This window comes from Trichomonas vaginalis, chromosome IV (assembly GCF_026262505.1).
Source record: "Trichomonas vaginalis G3 chromosome IV, whole genome shotgun sequence".
NCBI lineage: Eukaryota > Parabasalia > Trichomonadida > Trichomonadidae > Trichomonas > Trichomonas vaginalis.
In genome coordinates, this window is record NC_067206.1 from 493560 (window position 1) to 507590 (window position 14031).

General features: G+C 33.8%; 6 protein-coding genes across 6 annotated transcripts; 3 read left to right on the top strand and 3 right to left on the bottom strand.

Annotated features, from left to right (window-relative positions):
* Window positions 1-117: 117 nt before the first annotated feature.
* On the bottom strand, window positions 118-3233 carry TVAGG3_0002840 (uncharacterized protein; the record flags this gene model as incomplete). Its single annotated transcript, XM_001312146.1, has 1 exon — window positions 165-3233. One exon carries the CDS (start codon window positions 3231-3233, stop codon window positions 165-167), a length of 3069 nt encoding a protein of 1022 aa, XP_001312147.1.
* A 340-nt stretch (window positions 3234-3573) lies between these two features.
* On the top strand, window positions 3574-6675 carry TVAGG3_0002850 (TAG-278-related family; the record flags this gene model as incomplete). The annotated part of the gene is made up of 1 exon (XM_001312145.1): window positions 3574-6351. The coding sequence occupies one exon, from the start codon at window positions 3574-3576 to the stop codon at window positions 6349-6351; it is 2778 nt and encodes a 925-aa protein (XP_001312146.1).
* A 77-nt stretch (window positions 6676-6752) lies between these two features.
* On the top strand, window positions 6753-8087 carry TVAGG3_0002860 (glycosyl hydrolase; the record flags this gene model as incomplete). Its single annotated transcript, XM_001312144.2, has 1 exon — window positions 6763-8070. One exon carries the CDS (start codon window positions 6763-6765, stop codon window positions 8068-8070), a length of 1308 nt encoding a protein of 435 aa, XP_001312145.1.
* A 415-nt stretch (window positions 8088-8502) lies between these two features.
* TVAGG3_0002870 (CDP-alcohol phosphatidyltransferase class-I family) lies at window positions 8503-9872 on the top strand (the record flags this gene model as incomplete). The annotated part of the gene is made up of 1 exon (XM_001312143.1): window positions 8568-9791. The coding sequence occupies one exon, from the start codon at window positions 8568-8570 to the stop codon at window positions 9789-9791; it is 1224 nt and encodes a 407-aa protein (XP_001312144.1).
* Window positions 9873-10077: 205 nt separating this feature from the next.
* On the bottom strand, window positions 10078-12578 carry TVAGG3_0002880 (biological adhesion protein; the record flags this gene model as incomplete). Its single annotated transcript, XM_001312142.1, has 1 exon — window positions 10197-12578. One exon carries the CDS (start codon window positions 12576-12578, stop codon window positions 10197-10199), a length of 2382 nt encoding a protein of 793 aa, XP_001312143.1.
* A 349-nt stretch (window positions 12579-12927) lies between these two features.
* On the bottom strand, window positions 12928-13877 carry TVAGG3_0002890 (GTPase protein; the record flags this gene model as incomplete). Its single annotated transcript, XM_001312141.2, has 1 exon — window positions 12988-13599. One exon carries the CDS (start codon window positions 13597-13599, stop codon window positions 12988-12990), a length of 612 nt encoding a protein of 203 aa, XP_001312142.1.
* Between the last annotated feature and the right edge of the window lie 154 nt (window positions 13878-14031).

Genomic DNA, 14031 nt, shown 5'->3' on the forward strand with positions numbered 1-14031 from the left:
ACTAGGGAATAAAATGATTTATTTTGATTAATTAAAGCAAATCATAGGGTATTTATTATAGTTAACAAGTAAATTTCAAAAAAAAAATTTCTATTTATGTAAAAAAATAAACATTACAAACATATTTATTAATAATATAAACATTACAAAAAATAAGCTTATTTCTATGCTAAAACATTTGCTCCTGGAGTTCCAAATGATTGAGATGCAAGTAATGAGAACAAAGCACAAGTCAAAGAGACAAAATCATTAAGAACATCGAAAGCTCGATATCCTTGTTTGTCCTTATACTTCTCTTGTGCTTCCTTCACAATAGCATTCACTCTAAAAACGCATTCTCTCGTATGAGAAAATTTTTTATCACCAATTTCAGGCATTTTCGTGAAATCATAAGCTCCCAAAGCTTCTTCAAGAGGTTTAGCAACAGTGTATATCATTGTGAACGTGTCATAGCTCTCCATGATGAACTTTACCATTTCGGGAATGAAAACTCTTGGATCATTTGACTTAGAACTAATGTGTTTTCTGATTGGAACAACAGCTTTGTTTATGACTTCTTTAGATACGAAATTTTGAGATCCAGAACAGCAAACTTTTTCAATAAGCTCTGCCAGTTTATTCATCATCTCTTCAATATTGTTATTCTCAAAGTCATGTGGAGGAACTTCCAAGAATTCCCATAATCTATTGCATTGTTTTACAATGATACCTCTCAATTTTTCAATTGTTTGACTCAATTTTGTGATTTTTTCAATTTTTGCACCCATATCTCCTGTTGCTTTTCCTGTCAAATCTTTATGCAATTCCATGAGTTTTGCTATTTTAACTGTCTTCAAGTTCTTGACACCCAGTTTCGTGTGGAACTGCTTTGCCAAGTTTGTTACTGTTTCTTCTATTTCAGATCTTATTTGTCTTCTTTCTTTCATGAGTTCTTCGTATGGCAAAGACAAAGGATTTGGTGCTTCGTCGATTGCGAACATCAATGACTGGAATTTCTCTTCCAGACCCATTCCTTGTGTCTGTGCTGTTGCGTGGTCTCTCATCCATGCCTCTATTCTCTTCAGAACACCATTTGCTTGGTTCAACTGGTTCCTCAAGTCTTCAATGACTTTGTTTTGTTTGTCAAACTCATTATAAATCGCTTGTGGCCCTTCATCTTTTGAAATTTTGAGGGTTTCGTAGACTTTTTCCCATCCTTCTCTGTGTTTCTTTTCTATGCTAATTTCTAGCTCTTTCAGTTCGTTTTTGTGTTTCTTTTCGAGTTCATTGAATGCGTTCATTGTAATTGCTGCTACATCCATGTCGTCTGATGGTGGATTGTCTCCATATAACAATTGTTTCAATGTGTTTTGAGCCATTTGCATTGCAGTGATTTTGTCATTTTGTTCTTCAAGTTTTTGGTTTAAATTGAAGATCTCTGAGTTCTTTATGTCTAATTCTTCATTTCTTAGAACAACTTCATTCTGAGCTGTCTGTACCTGTTCAACTAATTCATCAATTGCTTGTGGTAATTGATTTAAATCAGAAACAGTTGCATCTACTTTCAAAAACGCATCTCTCGCTTTTTCAACGATTTCTAGCTCTTCTACTTCTCTTTTTGCACAAATAGGACACTTCCTGTCGACAACAAACAGCTGCAGTTTCTCTGCATTCTCACCATCTTTCACGAATTCTCCATCTGAATCAGACAGAATTCCACTCATTTTGTTTATTGCTTTTTCCAATGTTAGTTTGGCTCTTTGATCTGAAGTTTGTTTGAGTTCATTGATTTCTTCGTCTTTCTTCTTCAGTTCTTCCTCTAGTTTGGCTACTTTAGCTTCTAAAAGGTTTATTGGATCAGACATATTAGAAACTCTTCGACTTCTTGTAGATCTCGCTGTTGTTTGCGTGAAAGAGTCATCAAAATCTGTATAAATGCTCTGTCCAGTACCTTCAGCAATGTCTAGTTCGTTCTGTCTTCCTGATGTTTGGAATTGGACATCTGCAAATTTGACTTCTGACTTATTAATGTCGTCATCTGGTTTATATGAGATAAGAAGCTGGGATCTTATTTCTTCTAGCTTTTCAAATACATCACATTCAGGATTGATCTCTAATTTGAAGTCTTTCTGGATATCTGTAACAAATTTTTCAACCATATCGACAACACCATTATATTCTGGGTTTGGAGTAATTGTTTCACCAACAGGAGTGTTTGCAAACCTCGATGTGTTCCTCCTTGAGGTTAAAAGTGGAGATCTGACAGGAGATGGAGGTAATTCAACAAGATCCATCATTGTATCTACGAATTCTGTTATTTTATCGAACTGTTGAGTAAGCATATTCATGTCCTTGTCAAAAGAAAAGCCTGCTCTGATGGCGATTACGATTTCGTTGCTACCTGATATAATATCTTGTTTTAGCTGCTTAAGATCACTTTGTTGAACACCACATCTTGTAAATACATTAAAGCAAGCTTCGTTAAACTGTTGATTAAAAGATCTGATATCTCTTATTGGAGTTTCCATTAAAGTAGGCTGTTCATTCACTGCATCTCGCTGTGTTAATGTCATTGTGGTACTTTTACTTAAAGCAAGCATTGTTTCTTGCATTTTTATTGTTGATTTTTCAATTTGATCTTTATTTGCTTGAACTTTTGTATATGTAGCAACATGAGCCAGTAGTTGTTTAATCGAATGGAACTTTAGTGTTATATAGTCATTCAAAGATGTAACTCCTTTTTCTTTGATTGTATTGAATTGTGTGCAAATATCTTGCCATTGTTTACGGAATGTTAAAGTTGAAGATTTCAATTGTGCATTCGAAACAACTCTATTAGAAGGAATTGCTTCCTCAATTGCTTTTATTGACTTATAGTAATAGACTGCGTCGTGATAGAGTGTACGAAAAGACTCTATAGCTGTATTTAATGATTCTACTATATTTGTTTCTGAAAAAACTTTTGCATGGTTATATAACGTAATTTCTTTGACGTTTCGATATAGCTTATCTAATTGTTTCCTAACAAGTATCATGTTTTCTTTGGATGTGATAGTGATGTTTGATGTACTGATTGATTGCAAATCTCGAATTTTTATTGGCTTAGTAATTCGAGGCGAGATACCTGTTGAATTCGAAGGTTTACTCGAAATAGGCACAGTACTGCTAAGTTTGGACTCTCTGAAGCCCCCGTTGCCTGCGACAGTAGGCGCCAGAAGCGTCTTTCCGGAGAGGGAGAGAGTCCTTCCTCTCATAATTTTTTGAGAAATTGAATGAAGAACGGTATTTAATTTTAATATCACCATTGCATACCATATAATAATATTTGATTTTTTTGAGTTTTGAGCAAATTGTCAAAATTTTTGTAAGCTTACACTACAGTTAATCTTCATAAAAGTATCATCTATTAGACGAGACTTTTCTATTTCTAACATAATTTAACTAATTTTAATTTTTTTGAGAAATCTCTTCAATGAATCGGCTATTTCCATCTTGAAAGCATTGGAGAACTATTAATAGAGTACAAAGATGAATTTCTCGATATAATTTATCTTACCGCTTTCATCAGAAAGTGCACGTTTATTTACTGAGTTGATGATTTTGGATGCGGAGAGTTGTCTTTTTCTAACGAATAAGAAACTCTACCAGCTATGCAAACTAATAGATCATCTCGGATTCCAAATAGCCCAGCATAATTTCGAAATAGAAATGTTGCGAAAAAAATTTAATTGTTCGTTAGATATTTTAGAGGAGAAATATCAAAGTAAAGTTCGCGAAAAGTATTTAAAAGGACTCGTAGATCAGGTTGTTAAAGAAGTAGACTTTACATTCAAAGAACGGCACAAAGCCATTCAAGATAAATTTATGAATGCAGTTATTTCAATTAATACAGAGATGACTGAATCCGATATAGAATTAAAATCGAATATTAAGAAAGTTGCGCTCATGGTTCAGCAGCTCAATCAGGAGATAAACAATAACACAACAGTTATTAATAATTTATGCAATCAGACAATGAAAAATTTAAAAGACCAACTACAAAAAGCGCAAGCCAAACATGAAGACGCGATAAGATTACATGATAAAGAACAATTAAAACAAGTTCACAATCTTGAAGTAGAAACAAAAGAAAATCTCGCTCATTTAGATGATGACTTCAATGAATCTGTTGCTCATCTTAAAAAATCATTTCTAGGAACAAATAATAAGAATTTAATCAATAAACTTCAGACCTACAAAGGCGATTTAGAATTCATTGCAGAGAACTTACAGAACTCAAAAAGTAATGCTAACGATTATATTGGGTTGTATAATATAAATATGCAAAAATGGAAAAAACAATTGCAACAGACACTCAAATCATTACCTGATGTGAATGAAAATCCATATAAAGCACAAGATGAAAGTGAGCAAACAGAATATAATAACCAAAAGAAAGAATTACTTGCTCAAAGAGAAAATTTATTCATATACAGGCAAAATGAGTTATCAGATCTAAAATCTCAGTTACAGACAATCAAGACAACTAAGCTTGAAGTCAAACCTCAAGAAGCAACTGAATATATCGAACAAAAATTTAAAGATGAGTTATTAAATCTCAATAATGAACAAGAGGAAGAAGTCAAAGGTGTTGAAGACTCAATAATTCACTTGAACAAAGTAATACAAGAGCTAAAAGAAGAGATTGTCGTTCACAAAAAAAGATTACAAGTTCAAATCAACAAAGACAAAGAAGAAATTGAACAAGCAGTTAAGAATCATTTAAAGAAGATTGATCAAGAAAACAAGAGATATGAAGCAAAATACTTAGATTTAGTAGAAGCTCTTCAATTATTAAAAGGTTTACCAGGAGATGACAAAAAGATACAGGAAACAGAGAAACTTAGAGATATTCTTAAGCATGAACTTGAATTAGTTAAAAAAGAATCAGCAAATCTTCCAAAAGACGATTTCCAGAAAAATGTTGGTTCTTATTTAGAATATCAAAAAGATTTGACTAACTCTGATCTATCAGATTTTGAAAAGCAAGAACAGGTATATATAAATGTCCTTGCACAAACTTATAAAAACGGATATGAAAATAAATATAATCGAATTCAAGAAGAAATTGCAACTGAAGTCTCAAGAATACAAGAAGAATTCGAAGCATTGCCATCACAAAGAGAGAATGTTGATAGCCAACTTCAAAGAAAATATTTAAAAACTCAAAAAGAATTAGAATCAATCGAAATTCCAGATGAATACCAAAAGTTTTTGAAGGAAATGGAACTACAAAGGAAGATTATGATTGAGGAAGCTAAATCTCGAATTGCCAAAGAAAAAGAATTATTATTATCTGAGTTCACGCAAAAGTTATCAGAAGAAGAGAACAGGCATATGAATTACCTTTCAGGTATTTCATTATTCCAGTCTAAAGGAGAAACACAGTATATTCGCGATCAATTCGCTCTTAAGAGGAGAGAACTGAGTGAAATAATAGACAAACATAATCAAGAACTTATTGAACTTAAAGAATTCTCTGTAAGAGATATGATTGCGTCTGTTATCAAAGAATATGATGACGAAGAATTAAGATTGAACAAGATTCTCGCAGAACTTAATGTTGAATCACATAACAAACTCGTTCAAGCTCAAAATGCTCGTAAAGTTGCTGTCGCTACTCTTCAAAATACCATTTTGAACGAAAGAAAGAAAAATCATTCCGACCAAAATCAATACAGAAAAATGCAGAAAGAACAAGACCCGCAGGAGATGATGGACGAGTTACAGAAGAAGCTTGATATGATTACTGGATCGATATCCAACTTGTGGATCAAAGAAAAAGAGAGAAGCAAAGGAGTCAGAGAAAGAAAAGTCCAAGAATTTCTAAAAATCCAAAAAGGACTTGCTGATGAAAAATTACAGAAAACTCTTGACCTGGAGAAAACCGCGAAAGAGAATGAAAGTGAGTATCAAAGCAGAGAAAACATGAACCTTGATGACATAGAAAACAAATCAGACAGCTATGAAAGCGAACTTGCAAAACTTCGTGAAAGTTTGCAAATAAAGAGAAAAAGATTTGCTGAAATTAAAGATGAGTATGAATCTCAACGAAACAACTTCCAACAGTTATATAACTCTAAATCATCCAGACCGGAAGAGATCAGTCGTATAGACCGTCTAGATAATCAGCTCAAAATGCTTGAAGGACATAAGAAACAACTCCTTAAAGATTTCAAACTCATCAAAGAGCAATTAATTATGAATGATGATGTAATCACATCACGTTTTGGAGTTTCTCCAAATGTCAGCATATTAAGAGCTGCTTCTTCAATGCAACCAGCTAGACCATTTACTGCCACTCCAGGACTTAGAAAGCCAATTAAGAGATAACTTAGTTTTATGCATGTATATATATTATTTTATTGTTTGAAATAAATGTTTGTATTAGTTATTATAGAATTTGAATTTAATTTTATTCAATAATCATTCAAATAGAGATCAATCTCAGCTGTTGCAAAAATAAACCATCAAAAGTCGCGCGATCAAGAGGAGAATTATCAGAAGTGAACTTATATGATCTAATTAGCCTGTTCTTCACCACATAAAATGATGATATTCGTTTGACGGCATTTGAATTTGATGGGAATTGTTGCATGAAGAAAAATTCTATTGTATTTGAATGCAGATCCTTTATGTGTTGATTTTTGAAACGAGTGCTCGCTTGTGTATTGAAAATTGTATCAAAAATTTTTTACTCTCAAAATAATTTTATGTAAAGTTCACAAATTATCGTTCATCATAATGATTTTAACATTTTTCATCACCCTAGTCCTTTTAATCAGTTCCTATTACCTCTTAAGGAGATTATTCCGTACCAAGAAAGTCAAGAAACCAACTCAGTTCTTTGTTATGGCTCCATTAGATCTTATGGATCTTAATGGCAAAATGATCAATCCCGACATCATTGAAATATGGCTTTATAAGCTTTCCAAGATCCCAATTGATGGAATAATGATTGATGTCTGGTGGGGAATCACTGAACCAGAACCAGACAAATACAATTTCGACGGATATCATGAATTTTTCGATCTCTGCAAGAAATACGGTCTCAAGATCATCCCGATCATGTCTTGGCACGCATGTGGTGGTAATGTTGGTGATACAGTCAACATTCCTTTGCCAAATTGGGTTGAAAAAGAGAACTTCTTCTACAAAGATGCAAGTGGCAGTGTCGATCATGAGTGCATTTCCTTATTCTACGATCAGTGTTTGATGAAGAACACTACAGTCGTTGGAGTTTACTCTCAATTCATGATTGCATTCCGTGACTCTTTTGCAGAGGAAATTAAGAATGGCCACATTGCTTGCATTGATGTAGGACTCGGTCCATGTGGCGAATGCAGATATCCAGGCTACAGACAACCATGGAATTATCCAGGTGCAGGAGCCATCCAAGTTTACGACGATCAAGCCCTCGAAATCATGAAGAAGTGCAACATCGTACCACCAGAAGGCGCAAACGATTACAATGTCCTTCCAACAAAATCAGAATTTTGGACAAATATCGAGGAGAACAAGGAAGCACTCAAATTTTTCGATTGGTACAACTTAATGCTTGCCGAACATGCCGATAGAGTACTCATTGAAGCTCGAAGAATCTTTGGAGACGAAATGGAGCTTGTTGCAAAGATTCCAGGACTTCATTGGTGGTCAGACCATCCATCTCATGCTGCTGAAGCTACAGCTGGTCTTTATTCCTACAACGATGACACAGGATATGAAAGACTTTGCAGATCTTTCGCAAAATTCAATGTCACCCTTGATTTCTCATGTCTCGAACTTACAAAGAACGAAGAGTCCTACTCACAGCCAGAGAAACTCGTCAGAACTGTCATGGAAAAGGCTGAAGAGCAGGGAATCATGTTTGAAGGAGAAAACGCTCTTGAATGTTATGACAGCGGTTCATATCAACGCTCTCTTCAATGGAGTATTGAAGGATTACACAGATACACCTTCTTGAGAATTGGCCCAACAATGATGAAGTTTTCTAACTGGGTAATGTTTAATCAGTTCGCAAGAGACATGAGAGCTGATGTTGTTTATATATAATCTATTAAATAAACTATCTTTCTTTTGATTAAATTACATTGTTTTCATTTATTATGAAATTGTATTAATATTTTCTGTATTTTGTATGAAATCTATACATGTAATACAATTTTAATGGTTAAAGTATGCATAAAACTTGTTACGATATTCGTCTTTTACGATGTTTCTATCAAATTGCGAATGGTAATTCTTCCACAAATGGTTTTGTAGGAGGATTAATTTGAGAAAATGCAAATATGCGCTATAACAAACATTTTCAATTATGAATGACATCATCCTTTTCGAATTTTGAAATTTCGCCAAAATTTTCATTGTTGGGCTCCATCTTTTTGTGAAATTTATAAGTGGTTAAGTGTATGCATGCAATTTACTAATAGATGTAAAATTTGGCGGTTTCCGCTCTTCGAGATGTAACGATAACAGTGAAAAAAAATTGAATAATCCGCTAATTGAGAAGTATTGAATTATTATTATCGTTTAAAATCGACAAAGGCCCGATGCAAATCTTTACAGAGGACGAGCTTCAGGCAGCCAAGAATCATAAATATTCCGGAACAGACGATTCTCTTCTCGTACGCTTCTGTTTGAAGTACATTTGGAACTGGATGGTCGAGAAATTCCCAATGTGGCTTGCACCCAATGTAATCACACTTACAGGCTTCCTATTCGAAGTTGTATCATTCCTGATCTCATTCATTGCATCAAACTGCATGAGCAAGTCATTACCAGGTTGGGTTTGCATCTTAGATGGTGTCTTCCTCCTCATTTACCAAACTCTTGATAACCTCGATGGCAAACAAGCTAGAAGAACCGGTTCCTCATCCGCTCTTGGCCAATTCTTTGACCATGGCTGCGATGCTATCACCGGTTGCTTAGAATTAATGAAAGTATCCATGGTATTGGACTTCGGACCTTCTGTTAAAACGCTAATATTCGTCTCTTGCATGGGTATTGGCTTCTTACTCACAACATGGGTAGAATTCTGCACTCACAAGTTCTACCTCGGCTACTTGAACGGACCAGATGAGGGTCTTTTCATTCTCGGTGTTGTTCAAATCCTCGTTGGTATCAAGCCCGATCTAAAGTCAAAGTTCGATTCCAAGTTTATTAACTACGGATTCTTAATATGCTTCGCACTTACAATCTGCCTTGTTATCTTCGATGTACTTGTCGAAACATTCCAAAATCCAGCCATCTTCTGCCGTGGAATTGCTTCTGTCATCCCATGTTGGATTACATTCTCAATTTTCCTCGGTCATGCAATCAGATATAACTTCGAAAACTTATCTCCATTCTTCATCATGTTATGCGGCCTTGTTCTTCAATTTGGCGGTCAAATGATTATTATCGCAATTATTACAGCCAGACCAGCCAAACGTCTTTACAGCAAAGTTGTTATACTTGAATGGATTGTCCTCTTGATTCCTTTCATTCCAGGCTTCAAATCCGACAATCTTTTCTGGCAAATTTGCTTCTACGCTCACCTTCTCGTTATGCTTGTTACAGACATCAACGTTGTTTACAGTCTTTCTACTGGCATTGGCATTCCAATCTTCCACATCATTCCAAAGCCACCGCCAGAGCAGAACGACCAAGAGGCTGAAGACGTTCTCAACCTCGTTATCAACATCGAAGACGATGCCGATGTTGATAAACTTGCTGCACCAGTTAGTGACGACATTCAAATTGAAGTACCTGATGAAGAAAATCCAACTGTTTAACTTCTTTTTACTGTTTAATTATAACTAAATATCGATGTTTTACCTTTCAAAAATGTTATTTAACCATCTTTTGTAACTTAAAATCTCCAAATTTTTTTCAAATTCCATTTTTTGGTTTGAAAAAATTATAAAATTATCTTCAATTTTTATTTTTCAAGAAAAATTTGGAAAAATTTAGAAAATTTAAATCTATGATTAATTAGTATATTTGTTTTAAAACGAATTTTCCACTGAGAGTTTGGATTAATTCAAAATTTTGATAAAATTTTATTTAAATTCGGGCCATTTATGCAATATGATTCTTAATTTTACACACACATCAATCCACTTAAATAATTATGTAGTAGTAATTTCAAAAAAGTGTATTTATAAACATTTATTAAACAAAATTTCAAAACAATTAAGTTATTTGAAGAAGAATCGCGATGTTCTCGTAATGAGTTGTTGTGATCTATCATATTCACGCGAAGCAACTGCAATCTGCTCCTTCGTACAGCCGACCAAATCCAAAATAAGAGGAACCATAGTGTTTCTAGAGCTGTTTTCTTCAGAAAAGAACTGCAAAAGAGTTCTCCTCAAGTAAGCCATTGTTACATCATTGGATTCCTGTGACTTTGACTTGGATTTCTGGTTCTGTTGAGGTTTCAAAGTGAAATTAATGAAGTTTTCGATAGTTTTGATGGATTTTATTGGTCTTAACTTCTCTAATTCTTGATTCAACGCTTTGTTCTCTTCAACAAGCATCGTATAAAGTCTGTTTGATTTCTCCATCATCGCGGAAAGTTGTCTGTTTTTGTTCATTAAGTCAATTGAAGCTTGATTATTGGCCAATTTGGACTCTAGCTCTGTTTTATCCATCTCCAGTTTGGATATAAGGTCTGACTGGTCTTTGTTTGAGGCAACAGAAAGCTGTGCGATCTTTTCTGTCAATTGACAAATTTCAACTCTTAATTCTTCAATGGTTGTGCTCTTTGCGGCATCCTGTTTGTTGTACATTTGTATTGTATCCTTGAGTTTGTTGATAATTTGCTCTTTATCATTGAGTAATTGGGTTAATCTGTCATTTTGAGTTGTTTCATTCGAAAGATCTTGGGATTTAGTGGTTATTTCCAATCTGGCTGATCTAAGCTCTTCTTGTAAATCATCGTTGGCCTTCTGAACACCTCGTAATCCTTCAATTTCAACTCTTAATTCTGCAATTGTTTTATTAAGGCTCTGAATTTCAACTCCATCACTTGCGATTGTCTTCTTGTATCCAGATGCTTCATCTCCTTGCTTCTTTAGCTTTAATTTCAGTCCATCTATTTCATCTTGGAATTTCTTTCTTTCGTCTTCAATTCCGTGGACTTCTGTGTTATGCTGTTCGATGCTGTCGCGAAGTTGGTTCTTCAATTGATGGATTCTTTCCTTTGCTTTCGCATTATTCAACTCTGTGATGGAAATAAGGGTCTTTTTGTCTTCATTTAGGGTTGCAATTGTTCCTTCAAGTTCTTTGATCTTGTTGTTGAGGTTAGAAATTGTTTCGTCGTTGGATTGATTTTTAGATTTTAATTCTTGAAGAATTTGATCAGAATTCTTGTTGTTTTGTTGACTTTCAGAGTATTTGGAGTTCAAATCCGTAAGTTGGTCTTCTTTTTCTTTCAAATTATTTTCGGATGTTTCTAATTTTTGTTTTAGTTCAGTTAACTGATCATTTAGTGCTTTAATCTTACTTTCATATTCATCAGTTTGTTTTTTGATGGTTTCTGATTGATTTGCTTTGGAAGATTCGATCTCAGATTTTATATTTTGAGTTTCCTTTGACATTTCTGCTTTTTCTGCTGTAAGACTTTGTACTTTAGCATTCAAATCGTTGATTGTTGCATTAAATTTGGCGTTTTCTTCTTTTGAATTTGTTTCGAAAATTTTATTTTGTTTTTCAGCTTCTTCAAGCTTATTTTTGAGTTCTTCTAAACTTTGAGTCTTAGTATTTACTGATTCTGTAAGTTTAGAAATCTCTGATTCGTAGTTTTCCTTTTGCTGATTGATTTGATTTTGAAGTTGTTGAATTTTCTGTTGGTTTTCGAAATTTTGGCTTTGATATTGATCTACGGACTTTTGTAAGTTTTCAATTGCTGTTTTATCCGCTTCGTTCATATTAGATGAGCTCAAATTTTCATTTCGTAATTTATCTCTTTCAGATTTGAGAGATTCGATCTGAGATTGCGCAGATTGTAATTGTGATACGAGGTCAGATATTTTCGATTTACCAAGATTAATAATTTTTTGATTTTCGTTCTCTTTTTCTTGTAATTTTGATTTTAGCTCGGAAATTTGCTGTGAAAGTTCATCATTTGAGTTTTGATTGGATGATAATGCTGCATTGTTTTGTTTTAAGTCCGAAATTTCTTGTTCTAAGCGAATTTTAATCGAAGCAAGTTCATCAACTATTTCTTTTTCATCATTGTATAGTTTATTGCTTTCTTCAAGCTGAGACTTGAGGTTTTTGATTTCATTTTCGTAGTTTTGATTCGAATCAATTTGGATTAAATTATTGGTCTCTTCTTTCTTTTCATCCTGCTTAGCCGACATTTCTTTAATGATAGTATTAAGTGTCTCAACCTTTTCTTTTAAGCATTTTAATTCTAATTCCTTTGTTTGAAGAGTTTGTTGAAGAGATTGAGCAATTTCACGCGCTTTGTTCTTTGAGGTGGTCTCCTTTTCTTTAATTCTCATTAACGTTGCACAAATTTCTTTCAATTTGTCAACGTCATTGATACCTTTCAATTGATCAGGAGAAAGCGACATAAAATTTAAAATATTATGTCAACGTAATTAACATTGCCACGTCAAAATGCAGCTCAATCAGAGAAGATTTGTTCATAGAAAAGATTTTTCTTTGATCGAGAATATCTTTTTCTGGAAAATGAACATTTATCACCAGAAAATAAATAACTAAGTCATAATAGAAAGATATACCAACAGATTGGATGCTCAATTCAAAAACTATTAAAAATTTCAAAATATCTCAAGAGTAGTTAAGAAATAATTTCATACAATGTCTCTCATATGAAATAACTTCATAGTGATTAATTATTATTCCCAAACTTGAGATTAAAATAATATTTTCTAAATAATTTGGGAAATTATCAACAGTAAGAACAACACTTTAGAAGTATGATTGAAAGATACGATAGAATTGTGTTTAAAAACTATATCAGCAAGCACAACCGGAATTTTCAGAATTTTTGTTGCTTGAAGGATTTGGCCTTGCAGCAGGAGTTGAAATAGGAACTCCATGCGGCGAATTCCTAAGTAGATGATCTGCAATGTAGTTAAACATCTCATGAATACCAGTTCCATCAAGAGCTGAAGTAAGGAACCACTTCATTCCAGTTTTTTCTGACCATTGGTTAAGCATATCATCACTAACTTGTCTTTCTGAAGCCATATCTGCTTTATTTGCCGCAACAATTAATAGAGCGTCATTTCCGGCTATGCGTCTGAAGTTAATTATCCATTCCTCAACGTGCTCAAATGATCTTATTGATGTAATGTCTATAACAATGATTCCGACATTTGCATTTCTGTAATAAATTGGACCTAAAGCTCTGAATTTTTCTTGTCCTGCTGTATCCCATATTTGCATCTCTACGTGATCACCGCCAACCTGCGACAAATGCATTACAAACATAGCTCCAACTGTCGTTTGCTCATTTTTATTGAACTCGTTGTGCACCAGTTTGTTGATTATGGATGTCTTACCTACTGACGCATCACCGATTGTAACAACTCGATAAATCGGAGGCGCCTTCTCACCAAGTAACATTTGAGGACTGATCGATAAAAATTTCAGATCATATTCTTAATTACCAAAGTGTATGCAATATCAATAGGAAAATTTCTGATTCGAAGAATTGAGAAAAAAATCCTTACAATTTTTGTGAAGATGTAAACTTCATTGATTACTTCGAAAATCGGTAGATCAGTGTCAGGACCACCCTATTAACGAATAGTGAAACACATGGATTGCAATCCTTTCTTTGATCTATTCTTGTTTTATTATACGTTTATCCATTTCGATGAAGTTTGTGTTTTAGATTCTTGATACACTCCTTAAAATGTTTATTTGCAATGAGTGAATATGCTATCCTACTTATAGGCATTCAGTTCCAAAAATATCTCCTGATGACATTGTTATTTTGAGATGTCTTTATTATATTCTTTTGTTCTGTGCTTTCAAGAATGAATATTTTAGCTC